At 56.2% G+C, this 21,487-nt stretch overlaps 1 protein-coding gene across 1 annotated transcript; it reads right to left on the bottom strand.

Moving 5' to 3' along the window:
- Window positions 1-520: 520 nt before the first annotated feature.
- On the bottom strand, window positions 521-21,025 carry Mcm5 (minichromosome maintenance complex component 5). The gene is made up of 17 exons (XM_076853268.2): window positions 20,948-21,025; window positions 20,577-20,751; window positions 19,064-19,190; window positions 18,853-18,981; window positions 14,898-15,070; window positions 13,426-13,581; window positions 11,647-11,813; window positions 10,206-10,377; window positions 9,325-9,436; window positions 7,879-8,022; window positions 7,502-7,567; window positions 7,160-7,336; window positions 6,541-6,653; window positions 5,133-5,261; window positions 4,153-4,295; window positions 2,517-2,644; window positions 521-1,522 (listed from the first exon to the last, which is right to left on the bottom strand). The coding sequence occupies exons 2-17, from the start codon at window positions 20,741-20,743 to the stop codon at window positions 1,421-1,423; spliced, it is 2,205 nt and encodes a 734-aa protein (XP_076709383.1). The 5' UTR covers window positions 20,744-20,751; window positions 20,948-21,025; the 3' UTR covers window positions 521-1,420.
- Window positions 21,026-21,487: the final 462 nt, after the last annotated feature.

Raw genomic sequence — 21,487 nt, 5'->3', positions numbered from 1 at the left:
GGGGGAAGGGCACCAGCAACACCAAGCTGCTGCTACGGGTTTAAGGTCACTCATGTCCAATATGAACACAAAACAGGAAGTGCTCAGGCTGGGGGATGCAAGCCTCCACCTGAACAAGATGAAAGGCTCATAGCAAACGGAAATGCCGCCTCAGGTGCAAGGAACCAAGATGCCACCTGAAGCAAGCATCTGCTGTTCCACGTTCTCCTAAAAATCAGAAAAGGAACAGGCTTTGAATGTAGTGAGTCAGGGGAACATGACTTAGCTCCTCTCATCTCACCATTTCCTGGAACAGGGATGCCAGGTCTTTGAGCAACTGGCAACCTACGTACAAAAACACCCTTGTGATGAACAATGACCATGGCAATGCCGGCTTCCTTGTTCCCAGCTCAGTAGCCTCGAGTGCCTCCTGTCACTCACAGTGTTTATCTGTAAATTCGTCACCCGCTAATAACGCACCAGGAGATGTTCCAGCAGAACTCAAAGTTCAGGTTTCCCTTGAGACTTCACATTCTAAATGTTTTAAGTATCAAATATTTTATTTCACTTACTTTTCTTCAATTTTGTGAATCTTAAGATTCTAAAAACCGAAATACAAACTATGTCGATATTAAGAAAAATAAGGACAAAACACCAGCAGTTTCCCTCCGGCCCCGTGGCCCTCATGCTTCTGGCCAATCAGTGCTCATCGTCACTGCAATACTTGGGCTCTGACCTGTGCCCCCGACCCAGGGTTACGGGCCTGCGGGACCCCAGCCCTCTGCTCCGACCTGCTATGCTCTAAGGCTGGTAGAAATCTGTTGCCACTGGAGCTCTGAGGGGCTGCCAGGCCTTTCCTGCTCTTAACCCCAAGGAGCAGGGAAGCTGCACAGTGTTAGGACAACGAAGACTGAGGCACAGAAGGGCTGAGCAGGGCAGGGCAGTCCAACTGCTGGGCACAGGAGCTCCACCACCCAGCAATGCCCGGACTGCCAAGGGGGGTCAGACCCACCTGCGGTGCAGAGCACCCAGGCACACACTGCCTCGTTGCACCCACTGGCAGGGACTCAGGCCAGTGTGGCCCCAACAGAGGAAGACCCCGGGGCACAACAGTTTAGCGACTCAACCAGGCGCCTGCGTGAAGGCACATGTTGGGAACCAGGATGGCTGGCTCCAAAGCCTGCCCCTGCTCCAGCTAGCCCCACCATGAGGGAGACGCCACCAGGTGCAGAAGCCCCCAGGTACCGAGCACAGCACGCTTTATTCTTTCAACAGACAAAAAGCACATTTCCTGAAACTGCAGGGAAGGCGGTCGCCTGAGGCAGATGAGGGCTCCTTCCTCCAGAGCAGAGAGGAAGGCAGACGGTGGCAGAAGCGATGGCACAGTACTGATGGCGCAGGAGCTAGGTGCAGCTGGCAGCCCAGTGTCCGGGAAGGCAGCTCACTTGAGGCGGTAGAGCACCTTGCGCTGCAGGCGGTGCTGGATCTCGCCCCTGCGCAGCATGAGCTGCAGCACCTTGTGGATGGCGTGCTCCGGGTACTTCTGCAGAGCACAGGACAGATACAGGAGCATGTCCCCGGGGACACGGGAGCCCACGTACCTGCTGCTGATGGCTAAGTTTTCAACTCCGGGCTGCCCTGGCTGTAGGAAGGACTCAGACTTTCTGAGTGCCTGCTGTGCACCAGGCATTAACTTATCCCATCCCCAATAACCCCATGCAGCCGGCACAGCCCCATTCACAAAAAACGGAAGCACAGAGGGTTAACTCTCATGCTTGGGGTAACATGGCAATTAAGTGGCAGAGCTGAGACTTAAGTCCCTGTAACTCCAGGCCTCAAGCCTTGTCATCCCTAAACCTAAGATTCAGTCAGCTAGAGACTACCTGCCCCAGAGAGTGCTCTTGGGATGAAAATGAAAATAATATTGCAGGGGGAACCAAAAATGAGGACTTGCCGTGATTTTAAAGGTGGGAGCTCCCCCCAATTTGGCACTGGGGATTTATCTCCAGGGTGGCTTTATCTGAGCACATCCCCACATCCCTAGACCTTTTTTCTTGAGTCAGGATCTTGCTAGGGCCTTGTTAAGTTGCTGAGGTTTACCTAGAACTTGCAATCCTCCCGTCCCAGCCTCCCAAGTTGCTGGGATGACAGGCGTGCACCACCCACGCGTGGACCTACCTCTTCTCTATGGGATCAGTAACCCTGTCCTCAATGAGCGGGAAGGCTCACCCTCCTGGCTCTGGCCCTCCCAGGCCCATAAGAAGCCAGGCAACTGAGGGGAAGAATAGGAGGACTCGGGGAAACTGAGTAGCCCCTTCCCTATCCCCTGGGAAATATTAAAAAGTATCCTTGCCCCTGACTGAAGCATCCCTGGGAGGGAACCACAGTTGTAGCACCCCATCCCACACAGGGCCCATCTACTGAGCAAAAGGACACTAGTGCTGGGTGGTAGGAGTTGGGCCAAAGAACACTCCCTGTACCCCATGCCAGGCTCCCAGCCATCCTGCCCTGCCCACCCAGCCCTAGCAAAAGCCCACCTGCTTGGTGAAGTCCTGGATGATGCTGTGCTCGGACACCTGGGAACCAATGGCAAAGCGGCGCTTGAGCTGCCTCTCGATGCGGCTAAGCATCTCCTGGTCCTCCTGGCTGGTGAAGCCCTCCACCCCTGCAGGTGTGAGATGGGTGGGTGTCAGGGTGTTGGGGACCTCTGGCCCAAGCTGGGAGGCCTGGAGAAATGGAGGCCTCTAACCCAAGAAAGTGGCCCAAGCCAAGTCCAAAAGAGTGCACTGGAGAACACAGGGCACTGAGGGCCAGCGAGGGCCAGCCGTGACCAGCAACGTGAGGAAGGGTGCTACAGGCAGAAGGCACAGTGGGCACAGCGCAGAGGGGGGACACGCCTGACTCGCTCAGCAGTCCAGGGGCCCCAGTGCCAGCATGGTGACTAAGGGCCAGCTCCCACGGGCCCCCGGGGGCCACAGCACATGATTGTCTCAATTTTGGTGAAAGAAAGAGCCACTGCAGGGCTCTGAAGAAAGGACATGGGCCACTGTGTGACAACTGCTGGCAAGCAAGTCCTGCAAGACTGGACCCACGGATTCCATCCAGCTGGACAGCCACAGGACAACTTCCTGATGTAGAGCCAAGACCCAAGGTGGAGGGGACCATCAGCGACCCAGGAGGGAGGGCGGGCCACCCTAGAGACCACATCCAGAGGGTGCCAAGTAGCCTTCGGCAAGGAGGTCCATGATTTCCAACTTCCCTGAGTGTTCCCTCCACCTGGGGTCTCCAGGGAGCCCAGTTCCTCACTTCACACAGGTCACCCTCAGAGCCCCCCCAACCCGATGGAAAGTAGCACCACCCCTTCTCCAGTGTCCTGGTCCTGTGTCAGGTCCCCACTGCACCTTTCACTTGCATTTGTCCGTTTATTACCTCTTCCCCTCAAGAAAAACCCAGCCCACAGGGCAGAGACCTCGTGATGGTCTGCTTACATCCCCTGGACCCACAGAGTGCCCGCCTGTGGGGAAGGAATGGCCCACCTCTAAAGGGCCTGCGCACATCCATGCTCAGAAGGGCTGCTGGAAGGCTGGCCAGAAGCAGGTGGTGTGCACAGGGACAGGGCCAGGCAGCCTGCACTCCCACCAAGACCCCTGACCGGGGGGCACATGAGAAGGGCTCCCAGAGGGTTGGCTTTCTCAAAGCTAGCACAGGAAGGACGGACAGACCAGACCAGCTTCTGGGGTGTGGCCATGCAGGAAAATGAGAACAGCTCGGGAAGCACTGAACAGTTCTGAGCTCAGCACACGGAGGGCTGACGACTGCTCCTAAGCAACAACAAGGTTACCCCCAAACACCTGGACTGGGGACTGAGCCAGGGGCACTGCACCACTGGCCACAGCCCCAGCCCCTTTTATTTTTTGAGACAAGGTCTCACTAAGCTGCTGGGCCTCTCACCAAGCTGCTGAGGCTGGCCCTGGACGTTCCTGTGATCACAGGTGTGCACCAAGGCACCCAAGATTTCTTTTAATGACTGCATTCAAGGGTCTGGAGAGAAGCTGCCTCCTCCCATGCTAGAGGATGGCCTGGGGGACAGTGTGTAGAGGACGCTCAGAGAAGCAGCACCTGAGGGCCATCGGCACCCAGGGCCCTGCCCACACGGCCCCAGCACCTGCTCACCTGCTAGGGTGCCCGATAAGGCAGCATCCAATGTGGACACTTGGAAGAGCCTGAGGGCCTCCTCCACATCTGCCTCGGTGGCAAAGGGCTGCAGCTTCATCTTGCTGAGGGCCTCTGCAATGCGCACAATGGCCTCCAGCTGCCTGTGGGAGCAAAGGTAGCCGTGCTCAGGACTGGCACAGCCCACACCGTGCCCGGGGGGACTCAACCAAGGCAGCAGTACTATGGTGGAGATGGCCACTGCCTATAGTCCACCTTAGTAATGGAACTCTGCGCTTTACTCTAGCACTTGCCAACCCTCTAAAGGACACTTCCCAGCCTCTTCTGGTGTGTCTGTGTGACCAAGTGTGCCCAGTAAGCCACAAATCTGACCCCTGCAAGGGGACGTCAGAAGGATCCTCAGAGCATGTGCCCTTCTATCCCTTCTGCTCCCGCAACGTGGAAGAGCAGCTTTCTGCGGCAGGAGCGGGCTGACAGAGCACAGGCTGCGACAACTAAAGAACCTGAACAGGCCGTCACCTCCCAACACTGCAAACTAGAAATAAACTCCGGGCTACCTAGGCTGCTTGAGTTCACCACTGCCACAGCCAAATCCACTTCATCAGTCAGTGCTCGAGGGAGGACTCAACCGCATAGGCCCCTAATCCATCCACTATGCAGTCTCCACACTCACAGCAAGGAGGGGCGGAGGCTAAGAAAACTACGACTGCAACTTCTCGCAGTCGCCGTGGGCCAGAAGCTGGGTCCAACACCCCGACTTCCAGGTGGGTCCTTCACTCACCTTCAGGCTGCCCCCCAGCAGGAAGCCAGACCAAATTCAAAAGAGGCGAGGTTCAAAGCTTCCCCAGACTTCAACCAACTGAGAAAGGCAGGTCATCAGGAGGCCACAGTGCAGACTCCTGAGGGCCCTCCCCACCTGGACCCTCCCCGGGCCTGTGCAGGGTGGTCAGCAGCGGACCTCGGAACCCTTGCTCACTCACCGCACAGTGATGGGGATGCTGGAGCGGCGGTCACTGTCCCTCTCGTGCTGGCGGGCCCCACTCCGCATGATGATATAGCGGTTCTTGAGCTTCTCCGCAGCCTCTGGTGATAGCCGAGGACCACACTTCCTGTAGGACGGTAGGAAACAACTAGCCTGAGCCCAGGAAGGAACCCTGGGTGCCCACCGTGTCCCCAGTCAGAGCTCCTGCTGGCATGGGTTAGCCACATCAATGAGAGGGACTGAAGAGAAACCTGGGCTGTCTGTGGGCAGGCACCAGAAATCAATGCAGGGGACAAAAACAGGTGCCTCTGTCAGTAACAGGTGGAGGAGGTCTAAGCACGTTTCCAGTGGTGAACCCTACTACTGGACATCATGGAGTGGCTACCAGCTGGCTGTCCTCACAGCAGCCTCCTGCTCCTCCACCCCAGCACACCTGTGGACACATCCACAAGAGGCTGGATGGGCAAAGGGAAATCTGGTCAGCCTCTACCTCCATCCGACCTCTTCGCCCCAGGCCAACTGACAACCTGACTTAGGGGCACCCTAAAGCTGAGGAGACTGAGGACCAGAGGGAAGAAGCAGCTCTCCAGGATTTGGTGGTGAGGAGACTATATTTCAGGGCTCCCTGACTTGCACATGGGCCTTAGCTTCTGAAGACTCCGAGCTTCATCCTGGCAGAGGCGTCTGAATTAGGGACCTACCTGACCACCATGGTGGACGGACCAAGAGCCCTCTACCCTTGAGGTTTAGCCTCTTCAAAAGATAACCGAGAGATGGGATGACCTCAGTGGTAGGTGCTGGCTTCACATGCCAGAGGCCCTAGGTTCAATCCCCATCATCAAAAACAAATAAAAGAAAACTAAGGTGTTGTGTGTCTGAATCTGGCTCTGGGGACTGAGGCCGTGGCTCAGCAGTAGAGCATTCACCTGGCATGTGTGAGGTGCTGACTTCAATTCTCAGTACCACATAAATAAATAATATAAAGGTATTGTGCCCAACTTAAAAAAAAAATGTTTAAAAGCGTTATCATAACCCTGACTGCCACTCACGGGCCCTTGCTTGGTGCTGGGCTGGGCCAGGTCCTTGTCGTCCTGTGCAACCCTTACAGAGTCCAGCACACTGTCTAAGTCAAGAAGGGTGGGTGTTACCCAGAGCCATGTCCACGGTGACCTCCCTGTGGCTGACTCTAGGGGTTCTCAAGACCATCTTAACTCCCACTCCTCATGGAGCTAGAGAAACTGAGGCAGAGTCCTATGTGTGAGGCCGGAGAGGAGCAATGCAGATCCCACAGGGCCACTCCACACAGCCTTGGTGGAGGCATCCCAAGCCAGGAGGCAGGACCAAGGCCACTGGGCCCCTTCCCTTCACACGGGGCGGGGTGGGGGTGGGCTGTGTCCTGCACTCACGCTCGGCAGTAGGCGATGAACTTCTTCAGCTTGTTCAGGTCGATCTCACCCTCCACGGCCTGTGTTTGTGTCAGCGCACTAACGTGCAGAGTGATCACGTGTTTGGCCAGCATCTGGGAACAGAGGGGTCACCAGGTCATCCCACAAGCCTTCCTGGGCCTGGGTCCCCTTAAAGGTCAGGCAGGCGAGAAGAGCTGATGGGGCCCTGGCATCATGAAACCAGCAAGAGTGCTCAGGTCTCAGGTGTGCTCGTCCCACAGGACAGGCCCCAACCCTTCTGCGCACATCTGCCCAGGTACCATGGCTCAGATGGAGTCCAGCCTCCAGTGCTTGGGAATGTGTCTATTTTAAGAATGGACACTGGATCCAACCAACAACTCTCCACCCTGGGACTTTTGCTGGACCCTCCTCTTGAGGGTGATTGGGCCGAAATCACACAGGGTCTCCCTCTTGGCAGAGGCCAGGCAGGCTGCAGGGCTCCAGGCTACCATCCTGTGTTCTCCCCGCTAACTCCTATGTGACTATGGGGACTTCACTGGCCAGGCACCTTGTTCCCCTTCCTCCAGGACCACAGGCTGGTCTGGAGCCCTGTGGCCAGTGGCCCTGCCCCTGGACATACCAGATCCCTCTCCTCGTTGTGCTCATCCTTGACAATGAAGATCATGTCGAAGCGGGACAAAATGGTGGGCATGAAGTCAATGTTGTCTTCCCCCTTTGTTTCATCCCAGCGGCCAAACACTGAGTTGGCAGCAGCCAGGACGGAGCATCGTGAGTTCAGGGTGGTAGTGATGCCAGCCTACAGAGACAGAGGAGGAGGGGAAGAGGGGAGACAGGTCTGTCCCACATATGCCCAGGTGGTACACGCTCACTTCTAGGCCTGCTGCTGCCAACACAAGTCTGGGCAAGCAGGGTCCAGGGCAGCCCATCAGAGCAGGCTGAGAAGGCTGACCAGGGTGCTCACCTTGGCGATAGAGATGGTCTGCTGCTCCATGGCCTCATGGATTGCCACACGGTCATCTTCCCGCATCTGAGAGGGGGAGAGAATCGTGTACCACGCTTACCCAGGTAGGAAGCAGTAACAGAAGAAAAACCAGCAGGAGTTACCATTCTCAAGGACAGGCTGTGGCAATGGCAGGAACTTGGTCACCTCTAATCATGGTGACAAGCACATGGGCTTGGCTTTACTCTCCCTCATTTCTAGATATGGAAACTGAGGCTCACAGAGGTTCAACAACTCTCCAAACTTGCCCTAGAATAAATACAAGTCTCCCAAGTCAGGAGCACCTGACGTCACACACCTGGGTCCCATCTTCCACTCACTCACCTCATCAGACTCACCTTATCAAACTCATCAATGCAGACAACCCCACCATCGGCCAGGACCATGGCTCCGCCCTCCATGATGAAGTTCCGGGATGAGGGGTCTCTCATCACCGAGGCGGTCAGCCCTGCAGCACTGCTGCCCTTCCCAGACGTGTACACCTGGGGAGAGGCAGAGGTGGTGGCGAGGGCCCAACACCAGCTCCAACCCATGCTTTGACTCAGCATGTCAGTCAAGGGGCCCAGTGGGTCATGACTGGCCCAGTCTCACATCAAAGCAAACCATGAAACTTGCAAAGAACTCAAGGCTCACTGAGAGCCCCTCTCTCTGGCAGGGAGGAGCCTGGCTTCAGCTGGCCTGGACACTCATCCTGGAAAAAGCATGGCTCAGCGGGTCCTGCCATCTCCCATGAGAAGAGCACTGCGCCCAGAGAAGGGAGACACACTGCTAGGTAGCCTCAGGGCTTGGGTGGGGATTACTGGTTCCCACATGGCTGGCCCCACCCAGAGCCCCCTAGCATCTACACAGACCTGTGTGCCACATGCTGCCACTGAGCCCTTGGAACATGGCGAGACCAAGCTGAGATGCCATTTAAGTGCCAGGTGCACACTGACCACAGCACTAACAAGAGCGTAAAGCGCTCCCTCGATAGCTGCTGCATCGGGGTAGGTGCGGCGCGGCATACGGCAAGCGTCTAGCCTGCAGAGCGCAGGCTCCTCTCCTGGCACCACAAAATAAACCAGCACCATCAACACAACTGTTTAAATCACGTTATATAAATTACACTGAGAAAACTTCTGATCCTTTTCACTTTTTTCAGTGTGGCTGCTAGAAGATAGAAAATGACGCACGGCTCACACTCCTAGGTCACATGAGCCTCTACCATGGGACAGAGCTGGACACTTCCTCTACTCCCACCACCCACTGTGCAGCCTTGTCCACTGACCCCGGAGGCCACTCCCTCCCCAACTTGGACAGCCAGACCCACTTGATGCACAGGGGGCCCGGTTCAGATGGCTGGTGCCAGCCCTGACCTGGTGCTCACCAGCAGGGGGACCCCGGGAAGACACTTCTCCATTCCATTCCCTCAGGCATAACGTGGGGTAACGGCTCTCACTGCAGAGCTGGGGAGTCAGTAAACACACCCCAGCACTTCCGCAGTGCCTGGCCCTTGATCTTCACAATTATCATTACCAATGTCATTAATCTCAGGGAGATTAGGAGACTTGCTCAAAATCCACTGTCCAGTACTGCCCTGGCTGAGAGCCCCAGTCTCAGTCCAATGCACATGCCTGTAGGTTCCCTTTCTTCCCTCCCCTCTGCCGTCCCAACACAGCTAGGTGGGAAGAGGAGGTTCTGAATGAGCCAGCCCAGCCAGGGTCATCCAGGGACCCCACAGTCCTGCTCGTAGCATCTTCCTTGCTGGGATAGCCAGCTGGGAGAGGGTATCCCAGGCCACTCACCCCGATGGGAGAGCACTTCTCCACAAACTTCAGGAGCTGGGATTTGGCTGTCCCGGGGTCTCCCAGCATCAGCAGGTTGATGTCTCCTCGGCGAGTGAGTCCATCTGGGAGTCTGGGGACAGAGGAGAGAGAATTCACTTGAGTGAGGGCTTACCTGGGCTGGTCACCCCAGCCTCTCGTGAGGACAGAGCAGTAAGAAGGCAGGAGCTCTGGTCTGAGACCTCGGTTCACAGCCAGCTCTGTGGCTCCCTGACCACGGCAGGCCTGGCCTAACAATGGAGGACAGAAACTACCTCCCAGGGGAGGAAAGGGAAAGGAAATGGTGCTTATAGCTGTGCGGGGCCACACCCAGCAAGAGCTGGAAAGGAAAGGCCGCTGCCTGTGGGTGGCTCACCCAGATGCCTAGGACCAAGTCCCTTTGCTCTCTCTGCCTCAATCTCCTCATCTATAAAATGGACACAAGAGCAGCATTCTCACAGGGTTCCTGCAAGGACTGCTGGGTTTCAGACACTCAGCTCACCCTGGAGCACAGTGGGACTGCAGGAAGTGGCAGCTGTTAGCGTTTCAAAAGGACATAATGTTCTGTGTCAGGCTTTTCACCCATTTCTTTCACACAGAAACTTGGGTTCAGATAAGTGGTGTCTCTCGCCCAAGGACACACAGTAAGGAACAGCGGTACCCAGACTCTAAGCCCAGTGCTCTCACTGCTCCTGCCAGCTCTCCCCAGCCCACTTCCAGCCAGGGCCAGAGGAGCCCGAGACTGGCACCAGGACGAACAGCTAACAGCAAGCCTGGGAAACACAGAAAGAGCACTGGTCCCCGACCACCTGGCAGCTGTCCTGCAGGCCATGTCACTAGCCCCCACTCCCCAGGCCCTTCACCTCTTGCGGGAACCCCCAAAGAGCAGGCAGGCAATGGCCTTCTTCATATCTGTGCCCCCAAAGATAGAGGGGGCGATGCTTTTGGAGATGACCTCATAGACGTTGGGGAGGGCGGCCAGGCGACGGAACTCTTCCTCCTCCTGTGGGCTCACGGCCCCAGCAAAGCTGCGTCCTAGGTGGGCAGGGAGGGTGCAGAGTGTGAGGGGATCTATTCCAGCTCACCGTCCAGCGGGGACCCCGCTCAGGCACCCCGAAAGCAGGGCCCGCACAGCACAGCTGCAGCCTAAGTAAATGCTATCCTGGAGACCAATCCCTCACGAGGGCCGGGTAGGCTCTGGGTGCAGGACGACAGAGGGCCAGAGGGTGTTGGCCTTGGGGACTACTGGCCATCTTGGTCAGGGAGTAATATGTCTTCAAACAGCACCGCTCACTCTGACTACCATGAATGGGAAAGGCAGGATGAGGACCAACAATCCAGGGGAGAGGGCAGAGGCTCAGACCAGGTTGGGGTGATGGGCAGTGGTCAGATCCTGGGCACATTTAAAGGAGGAAGGGCCAGATATGCTCACAAATGAGGCACAGGGAGGAGAAAGGCACTGAGGAGGTCTTGGAGGGTTCTGCTGAGCAACAGGAGAGAGGGGAGAGAGGGGAAGGAAAGACTGAAAGGGAGCCAGTTTGGGGGCAGGGGATAAAGGAGATCAGCCATAGCCACGCTGAGTCTGAGACGCCTCTTGGACGCTCCAAGTCAACGGCTGGATATGAGTCTGACACAAGGAGACTCCAGGCTAGAGACGGACATATGCAAACTGACAGCATACAGGTGACTCAACTATCCAGGCAGTACAGTGACCCCTCTAAACCAACTCACCGCAGCGGGAGGGCAGGGACTTCTCCCACCCTCAGCTGTAATCACATGCCCTCCACTCCATTACCCAGCTCACCCACTCACCAGCCAGACTCCCACTGACTCTCCACACCCCCCCCAGCCAGGCCAGGGTCCTCACCAGCTCACCCCATCCCCTCCCACCTGAAAGACCTCCCCCAGCCTTCTAAGTCCAGCTCAGACACCCCGGTCACTCAGCGCCCCATAAGAACTGCACCCCCAGCACCTGACACTCCTTGCTCCTGCCTCCCAGAGGCCTGCACTCCCCTCTCCCACACCTGCTGCTATGGTGATGCAGACTGCCACTCAGGAATTCCCCCGCCAGCTTCAACCCTGCATCTAGGCAAACACCCTCAGTCAAGGGCCAACAGCAGGGACCAAAGGTGCAAGTGTCAGGCCAAGAAATACTTGCTCACTCTAAAGCACCAACACTCAAGGGCGTGAACAACACAAGGGTGTCTGGGCTACCTCCCAAGGTACTGCGCTACCTGCTGAGGGCAGTGTGCAAGCCCAGCATTCCAGCAGGGGGGCCACACCAGGACCCCAAAGCCAACTCACCAGAGCCATCTGTGTCCACCTGGATGCCCAGGACACGAATATAGGAGCTCCGGATGCCCACACCCACCCTGTCACGACCCTTGGTGGAGTTTAGGCCATACTTCTTGATGGAGTAGATGCCCATGATGGTGACCCTGTTTCCAGGGACAACCTTGTCACACAGGTACCTAAGATGAGGGCAGGGAAGGAAGAGAGAGAAGAGTGAGATCCTGGTGGGGACAGCAAATACCTGCTTATGCCCATTTCCACAACACCCAGAGCCACCCTGCCATTCCCACCTCCAGCACTACACCCTCAGCCAGCCCCACCCACACCAGGCCCAGAGAGGGTCCCTCTCCCCTCAACACCACCACCCCATGCCTGGATGGCCCAGTTGTTCAGAGCACAGCCTCAGTCTGAACTCAAGAGCTCGTTTGTAAGGTGTCTGAGGAGGTGGCTCAGGGTCCTGCCCCTGGTCTTTGAGAAGCCCCTCTGGTCTTATCTGAGTCAGGCTCCTGTGCGGATCCCTTCCACCATCTTGGAAGGACTTCCTCCCCAGGCCCTCCTTGAGGTGCTCCCCACTTGAGCCTCTGCCTCGCCCCATGAGCTTAGCCGAATCAATTTGCCTCTGGGCTTTCATTTCCTCTTTTTAGAAATAAAATGTTGCAACAGGGAAGTCTCCAAGTTCCCCCCAAAGCTGGGCAGCACAGAGCAGGCACACAGTAGCCATGTGACCTCAAAGAAGTCACTGCAACTCTGAGCCTGGGGGGGGGTATACTATTTCTAACCTGCCTCAGCCACATTACTTATCCCAACGACTCATTCCACACCCTACTTAACTTTAGGAACACGTACCTCTGAAGAATAACCCAAGCCTTAATTTGTGTTAAGGGGCTTTACTAAGCTCTTGGCTTGTATTTTAAGCAGCCCTTTCAGAGATCAGAATTGTGCTTGTCACCATTTACACATGAGAAAACCGGGGCTTGGCAAACTAGTAACTAGCTCAAGTCTGACCTGTCCTGCACCCTCCATGGCCACCAGTGGGGCTCAGGAAAGCTACTATCGCTCCACAGTACACTTACATATAGAACACGTGACCTCCACCTCAGAGGTGCAAGGCCAGGCTAAGAACTCCAGGCCAGGGTCTCTAAGCCTCTCCAGGTCCCCGGGGGGACCAAGCCAAACACCCACCTCTCCCTTTCCAACTATTTGGCAAAACTCTAGGCTTTTTTGGTACTAGGGATCACACCTAGAGGCAGCACTGAGCTACATCCCTAGCTCTTTTTAGTTTTTGAAACAGGATCTTGCTAATTGCCCAGTGTGGCCTTGAACCTGCAATCCTCCTGTCTCGGCCTCCCAAGTGGCTAGGATCACAGGCATGCAACACCACAACCAGCTCCAAAAGCAGACTCAACAGAAAGCCTGGTGGGGTGGGGTGATCTGGGCAGAGGCTTTCCACGCTGCTGCTTAGCTGGATGTGCCCAGGGCCTGTGGGTCCTGAGAGTGCTGTGGAGATCTCCTAGGAGAACATGGGCTTTGGCAAGCAACAGATGCAGGCTTGAGGCCGGCTCCTCCGCTCAGTCATTCGACCTCTCCTAGTTACACTTCTTCACATACAAAACAGGAGTTAATGTGCCCCGGCTGACTAAGGGAAGCCAAGAAGAGGAAGCCAACAGGAAGCACCAGGCAGAGAGCAAGTGCTACCCAATGAGCCATCCTCCTCCCACCACCCACGCTTCAAATGATCCACGCCCGGCAACAGCCCCCACGAAGGCCCCCTCGCGGGCCTGCCCACCTCACCTGTCACAGTAGAGCTGCAAGTGCCTGGGCATCTCGCCGTGGGGCACTGCATCAGGCAGCTCCTGCAGCTTCAGGGTCTGGAAGTCCACGCACTTGCACTTGTCCGGCATGATGAAGTACGGGTCGAGCGGGCACTTGGGGCGTCCAGCCTGGTCCCTGTTCGGGAGGGACAGTCACCAGAGCTACCCTGAGAGCCCAAAGGCTGGGGCTCATCCACTCCAGAGGTCAGCAACAAGAAGTGGCTGAAGGTCACTGAGGAAAGGCCCTAAATGGAGGGCAGGTCTGCTGTACTAGCAGCACACAGGAGTCGGGGGACTGATGGGAGGCCTGGCCCCCCAGCATGGTGAGGCAGCAGACAAGCCTCACTCACAATCCCCTGCCAGGGCCCAGCACCCCACAGTTGAAGAGGTCGAGATCATCAGGTCCCTTACTGAACCCCACTCACATCCCAGGACCTTTTCTCATGAGACTCGAGGCACCTGCAGGCCATTCTGAGGGTCCAGGCCTCTATAAACCCTACGCAAAGTCTTCATTCAACCAACACAACAGCAATGGGCACAATGCCACAGCAATGCACTCGCACACTCCAGACACTGCGCCAGACACGGCGGTGAACCAAAAGCTCCTGCTCTCAAGGAGCCAAGTTCTACATAAAACAAGCAAGTAACTCAGTAATAGGATGAACAGCATGTGCTCCAAGGTAGAGACAAGCAGATGAGTAGCCAAACTGTGTGCACCAGACCAAGATGAGGGCGGGCAAGACACCTATTGCGAGGATCGTGTGAAGAGCACTCAGGACAGACTGGCAGCCTGAGGGAAGGGGACAGCAAGTTCAGAGGCCCTGAAGCTGGGAACAGAAAGGTGACAGAGGAGCGGGAGAGCCCAGAAAGAGGCGAAGCAGACTGAAGGAAGGCCCAGCACCTGCAGTGAGGGCTGCCTGGCGGCAGGTGGAGCAGACCGGAGGGGCCTAAGCCCACATGACTCCAAGGTGAGACACAATAGCAGGGACTGAGGCAGACATGCCACAGGTGGCTGAGAAGCCAGGAAGGTGCCAGTGGAGGCCAAGGAGCAGCCAGTGTGAGCGTGGAGTCCTCTAGAGGGCCAGGCAGTGGATACGCCAGGCTCTGAGCACAGGCCACAGGCTCTGCCTCTGCAGCCATGGCCACATGCAGTGAAGGCGCGCAGCTATGCGGTTCACATGCAGCACCTGGCCAGCAGCCAGGCTGCTCTAGGGGATTTCCAACAGACACTGCCCTGGACTGTGCTTCCTTCCTAACCTGGTTGCCCATTCAGGCTGTCTGGACATCCTGGCAGGGACAGAACTCACTGTGGCGGAAGGACATCACACCCCAGGTATCAGAGTACAGCCTGCCCCAGCCTGTCCCAGCAGATCTCTAATGAGATACGGCAGGCAGGGTTGTCACCAATTTCCACTTCTTTACTGCCCCAAAGTCCCTCCTGGCCACACTCACGTGTTGCACTTCCTGGGCAGGGCGTAGCCCTCCAGGCCAGGGCGCATGGCGATGTTGGTGAGGGTGTTGCGGCAGCTGCGGCACTGAATGGAGATGCGGGTGGCCTTGGCACGGACTGCAGAGGCCGCAATGACAATGCCAGGGATCTTCACCAGGTGTGACATCAGGTCTGACTGTAAGGGAGCCATCAAGAGGCTTGTTGGTTAGGGAGCCAGAGGACACCATAGAGCTGCTGGGGAATGACCTGCACAGGGTCTGGAGTAGGTGGCCCTGAGCCACAGGGAAGGTCGCAGCTCTTCTGCTCAGCTCAGAAGATTTCTTGGGCACCCACCAAATGCCAAGCTGTCTGGAAACAAAGGCTCCAGAGCCTCAGGTGCAGCCTCTGCTTCTCAGGACTTCACCACACAAGGGAAAGGGACAGGGGCGAGACAGGAGATGCACTCCACTCCACAGCAGCAGAGCCAGGAGACCTGACCCAGCTCTGACAGCAATTTCCCTGGACCAGGGCAGACCAGAGCACCAACCTGGAGGCAGGGACCCAGGTTCTCTTTCAAGTTGTCAAAAGACACACAGGGCCCTCTCTCTCAGCCTGAGTTTTCCCATCCTCCTCCTCCCGCTTTAGTGTCCACGATCCAAGTCCTGGGTATGCAAAGCACACCACTGCCACAGACTAAACACCCACCGCAGCTTCTCCACCAGTGACCACCCGACGCTGGACACCAAGGCAATAATGTGAATTTGTAAGTGTGAAGTTTCAGTTACCTGCTTTCTCGTCTTTTCAAGATACACACCGGAAAATTTTCAGATGAACTGACGATGTATGGGGATCACTTCAAAAGAACCCCAGGGCCAAGAGGAGGCAAGACTGGCTACAGATGCTATGAAGCTGGGTAAGAGGTACAGGAATCCACTAGCCTAATCTCTAAATCCTAAAACATTAAGGAAAACTCCAGGTGCCTGCTGCTTTCTTGCCAGCCCCCAGCTCACAAAGCTCCTAGGACACAAGTCTGCAAGACTAGGACAATCTTTCTCTACCAGCTCTCCACCAGAGTTACCTTGGGCTGAATGAAAGAACACAGGCACAAGGCTTCGTTGGAGCTCTTGAACAAACCAGGCACTGTGGGAAGGAGTGAGGCTGAAAGAGGCTAAATTCAAGGGTCTGTGCCTGTGTTGTCACTATGGGAAGATGAAGCTGTTGCCACCTTAACCTGGGACCTGATCAGCACCAACATGGCTGATGACGGGCCCCCAAGCCATCCCTCTCCTCTGCTGGGACGCAACACAAAGCACCAACACCACTCAACCGTATTCTTGCCCAGAATGTGAAACCAAGCACAACCAGAACTTTGGACCCAATTCCCAAGTTCCAAAATTCATGGGTGGCAAGGGGCATGCCTCCAACCCAAGGAAGCCTTAGATAAATTGAAAGGCAGCACATTCTTCTACAGGACAATGAGTCCCTTCTAATGTAACTGAGAAAATATTTATATCCAGAAACATATAGGAGGCTCCCTGGATTAAAGAAGATTTCCATATAACAAGGTAATATAATTCCTGGTCCTGCTGAAATACATGAGTTATAAAAAGCTTGGGGGAGCTGGGGTTGTGGCTCAGCCGTAGAGAGCTCACCTAGTGTGTGCAAGGCCGAGTTAGAGCCTCAGCACCACATAAAAATAAGTAAATGAAATGAAGGTATTGTGTCCAACTACAACTAAAAATTAAATTAAAAAAAAAAGCATCTAAGGGAATTAGGTAAATATGAATCTATATGCTATCTGATACCAAGTTCAAAACCAGCCTCAGCATCCGATACCAAGGGATCTTTGTTAACTTTGTTTGGGTGTTGATAGTGCGGAGTATGTGAGAAGCCATATTTTAAAAATACATACTAAAGTGTTTAGGGATAAAGTGTTACATCTGTATTTACTTTAAAATTCCTTAGCAAAAAAATAAAATGCAGAAAAGAGCAAAAAAAAGCAAAATGTTACAATCAATAAGGGTAATGAAAATATATGAGGCACGTTATTACTCTATACTTTTGTATAGGGGTGAAGTTTTTCATAATAAAAATTAAAAATAGCTAGGTACAGTGGTGCATGCCAGTGATCTCAGCAGCTTGGGAGGCTGAGGCAGAAGGACTGCAAGTTCAAAACCAGCCTCAGCAACCCAGCAAGGTCCTGTCTCTAAATAAAATATAGAAAGGGCTGGGGATGTGGCTCAGTGGTTAAGTATGCCTGGATTCAATCCCCAGTACCAAAAAAAATAAAATAAAATAAAAAAAGTCCCTTCCTGCTCGGGCTTAGTGGCGCACACCTATAATCCCAGTGGCTCCGAAGGCTGAAACGGGAGGATCTCGAGGTCAAAGCCAGCCTCAGCAACTTAGCAAAGCACTAATCAACTCAGTGAGGCCCTGTCTCTAAATCAAATACAAAATAGGGCTGGGGCTGAGTGGTCAAGTGTCCCCAAGTTCAATCTCCAGTGACCCCCCCCCAAAAAAGTCCCTTCCATCATCTTTTCTTCCTATTCCAGTAGGTTTTCTGGAACAGAGGTGCCACATCCATGCTGGAGCCCCCTCTGAAGCCTGAGGTTTAGGAGAAACACAGGAGGCTGGCCACCTCTCTGGAGTAAACAAGTCCAGAGCTACAAGGCTCTGCCCAGACCAGGGACATAGAAGCCTGCAACGACCCACAGAGCAAGTGTTGTGCAAAACAACCTGCAAAGGACAAGGCCCCTGGCTCTCCAGAATCAAAGGGCCTGAGGTCGCCCCCTTAGACCCACCCTAACAGGCAATCCTTCCAGAGAGGGCTCATGCTCACTGAAGTGGGCCACTCATTACAGGGCAAGACAGAAGACCCTGAGAAGTCGGACTCTGATCCAGCACTGCCCCACCAAACCATGCCACCCTACAGGCAGGCACTCAAGGGAAACTCAATTGGCTCCACACAGGCTCACAGAGTCCCCATCAAAGTGGACACCATCCAGAGACTGGAGAGCCCAGAGCTTTGGGGAACAGACCTGCTGTCCTGCTAACCACGGAAGGCTGGATGACCCTGACAACGCTGCGAGGACTGTGGGGTTCTGGTAAACACAGCACGGCCTTCTCAGACACAGAGCATGATGGAGTGACGGGTGACACCTTCACTGGCTCCCTACTGTGCTCCAAACAAAACCCATGCTCTTTCTGTGGCCATGAAGGCCCTTGCAATCTGGCCTCTCCACCTTTCTCTCCCCAACCCTGTGCTCTCTGGGTTCCAGCTGCTTCTTCCTGATCCCTGAACGTCCCTCTGCTGCTGCTCTGCCTGGGCACACGCCGCTCCCTGAGCTTGGAAAGCTGATTCACACAGACTGGAAGCCGGCTGGCTGGGCATGGGCACGCTCCAACTCCAACCCACTTCCTCCTGGAGGTCTTCTCTAGCCACCCTCCACCTCTCGGGCAGGCTCACGTGGAACCCACTTTCTTTTCTTCATGTCTCTATCACGCTGCAATCTTCTAACTGTTCCCTTCCTGTTTCTCCCACTGTAAATTCCAAGAAAACAAGCGCCTGTTCTGCTCACAGCAGTGAGCACCCAGCGCATCTGCTCAACAACACAGAGAGTAGACAGCAGATTGTTCTGCCAGCCTCTCCTGCTTCCTCGTGACTCCTCAGCCACGGTGGGGGGCTGCCAGCACGGCCCTGGCGCGCGTGCACACACACACCATGCCCTCTCAGGCTCTGCACCAGCTGAACCCCCTCGGATGTCACCTCCTCCATGAAGGCTTCTCCATCTTTCCTAGAGAGGCTTCACACCCTCAGGTCCCTCTCTTAATGGCTTTTACTGCATTTCCAACCATCCAAGAATAAGAGACATTTACTGGTTTCTTCGTCTCCCCAGATAGGGCCAAGTGTCTTGCTCAGGGTTACACAGCTAGGCCCAGGGCTGCTTGTCTTGAAAGCCCTGGCCTCTATGGACCCACCTTGAGGCTCCGAATGCTAGACGGGCTGGCGTCTGACTTCAGCATGACCTGGATGTCCTGGAGCACCTCCTCACCAGAGGGCCGTGGTCTGGTCACCTCGTCAGCCACCTCCTTGGCAGCTTCCTCCAGCTGGAGAGGAGGGAGAGCACAGGCTGTTGGTGGTTGGGTAGGGCCAACCCTGGGGGCTGAGCTGAGGCAGGGTCCCACTCACCAGCTGCAGGTGCTCGGCTGGCTGCTTGTACAAGTAGTCGGCCAGGTCCTCGTCAAAGCTGGCCAGGTCCTCCATCTCCACCTCGACCCAGTACTCCCCCAGGTTGTAATGCCGCTTGAGTTCATCTCTGGAGTAGGCAGGGAAGGGTGCAGAGAAGAGGGAAACAACTGGCTGTGGCACCCCACAGCACCCCCAGGACCTGCCCCACCACTCCTCATTCCACCCTTTAGCCCTGCAGAGGCTCCCTACTGCCAACAGAAACGTCTTACGAAGAACAGCTCCATGGCGCAGCTCGTGAGGTGTGTCCAAGCACAGTGACAGACACACAACGGCCAACCAGTTCCTACACTGCAGGACTCCTCAGCACCATTAACTCACTCTTGGAGACAACAGGACACATGCCTCAACTTAGAGGGTCCAGGGCAGTAAACCCACATCTGCCTTGCAAACTACCATACAGACTCTATAAGGAGCATCCCATGAGCCCAAGGACACATCTGGGGACCATGGACCTAAGCACAATCTGTCCCAGCCCCACCGCATCACAGATCCAGTCCCTCCTACCTCTTATATCCAGGAGCCAATAAAATGTGCGCTCTGGCCCTGGCTGTAAAAGCACACCCTGTACACCATACTCCATGCACACGGCTGCTCCTACCTAGAATGCCACACATGCTTGGCACTGTCCACTCAGCGAGTCGCCTTAAACTCTAGCTCCTCTGGAAGCCTTCCCCACCTCCCTCCACTGAGGCAGTACCACTTGGAATCCATTGGTGCCCACACCTTGCTCCCCTGACTTATGAGCTTCCTGATGACAGGCAGTTTGTCTTTCCATGTCGGTTTCTCAGTGCCTGGCATGTAGGCAATGCCAGCTGCTGCACCAACAGATGGTGGCAGGAATGGCTCTACCCATCCTTCGGATAAAGAAACTGAGGCCCAGAGAGACTGCCCCTGGGGAGGCAGTGGGCTAACATTGTGAATTCACGTTGTGGCATCAAAAGTCACGGGTGCCGGGGGAGGGGGAGGCTAGGCCTGCAGGGGCTCCACCTGCGGTGGCCCGCTGCCCCGGTGGACCAGGAGCAGCAGGGCCACCCAGCTCCCACGACAGTGCCTGGCATGCAGCAGGCGCCCAACCAGATGAAAACCAGAACCAATGAAAACCAGAACTAATGCACGGGCAGGGAAGTGAATCACACCTGCCATCCCCAACTTTTGTGCCACTGAGAACACAAAGACCTTGTCAGACGCTACGTGCAAGGACGGAAACTAGGAAGTGGCCCTGCTCTAGCTGGGCTGCTGGCAGCCCACGCGACAGGCGACTCCTTCCAACCTTAACTCTCGGTACAAAGCAAGCAAAACCGGGAGTTGAGGGGAGCAGGATGCGCCGTGGACCCGTCACCCGTTTGCCCGGCTCGTCCCCGCGGGCTGGACCTCGCGCCCCGGCCGCGCGTGCAGGACCCCGCTCGCCCTGCTCGTCCCCGCGGGCTGGACCCCGCGCCGCGGCCGCGCGCACCTGTACTTGAAGGTGAAGCCCGTGCGGTCGGTGCCCACCCGGTACTGCCGCAGGAACTCCTTGAAGCGCCGCTGCAGCTGCGACTTGCGGGCCTGCCCCTCGTCGGCCCCGGGGTCCCCCCCAAAGCTGTCGCTGTAGAAGATGCCAGGGTCGTCGAAGCCGGACATGGCTGCACCTGCGCGGGGACCGAGAGCTGGAGCGGGCCGGGGGCGCGCGCGGCTGCCCCTCCCCTACCAGGCCCCCCGGGTCGTCGGCCCGGAGCCGGGGAAGTCGCGGCCCCAACACGGCTGCCCTCCCGGACCCGCTCGCCAGGCAAGCTACGGCCCACCCCCTGAGCATTCCGCGGACCTCCGCGAGCCCCACGGCCTCACCTTTACCGCCGCACTACACACTCCGAGACACACGCAGACCCCCGCGCACTGCCGCCGAGTTTCGCGGGAAAAACGAGACGCTGCGTTCGTACGTCGCGGGCGGTGCGTTCCCATTGGTTCTTCAGGGCCCCGCGGCCAGCGATTGGACCGCTCTGAGCCCGAGAGTCCCGCCTCTCGGGACGGCTGCCGGAGCGGATTGGATGTGGCTCGCGTGACGTAATGCCCCAGCCTCTTTCCGGGCTCCATTTTGTGTGCGGAATAATTTGGCGCGAAACTTCTGACTTGGAAGGAAGTGGTGCGGGAGGCGCGGAGCGGCCCGAAGATGGCGGGAGGGCGCGCCGCGGGCTGAGGGCTGCTGTGCCCTTCTCTTAAGACTTTTTAAGGGCTCAAGAGAAAATGACTCCATCCAAAGCCATGGGGATAAAAAAACAGAATGGCGGGAATGGTAGGGTCCCGTTGCCCCGTTTTGTAACGGGAGACGGGCCCGAGAAAGACGGGAGGGTGCCACGCCGCTCGCCGCACCCCAGCAGCCAGAGGCGA

Source organism: Callospermophilus lateralis, chromosome 4, assembly GCF_048772815.1.
Source record: "Callospermophilus lateralis isolate mCalLat2 chromosome 4, mCalLat2.hap1, whole genome shotgun sequence".
Lineage (NCBI taxonomy): Eukaryota > Metazoa > Chordata > Mammalia > Rodentia > Sciuridae > Callospermophilus > Callospermophilus lateralis.
Note: the sequence above shows the minus strand (reverse complement) of the source record. Positions and strands in the feature narration are given on the sequence as shown.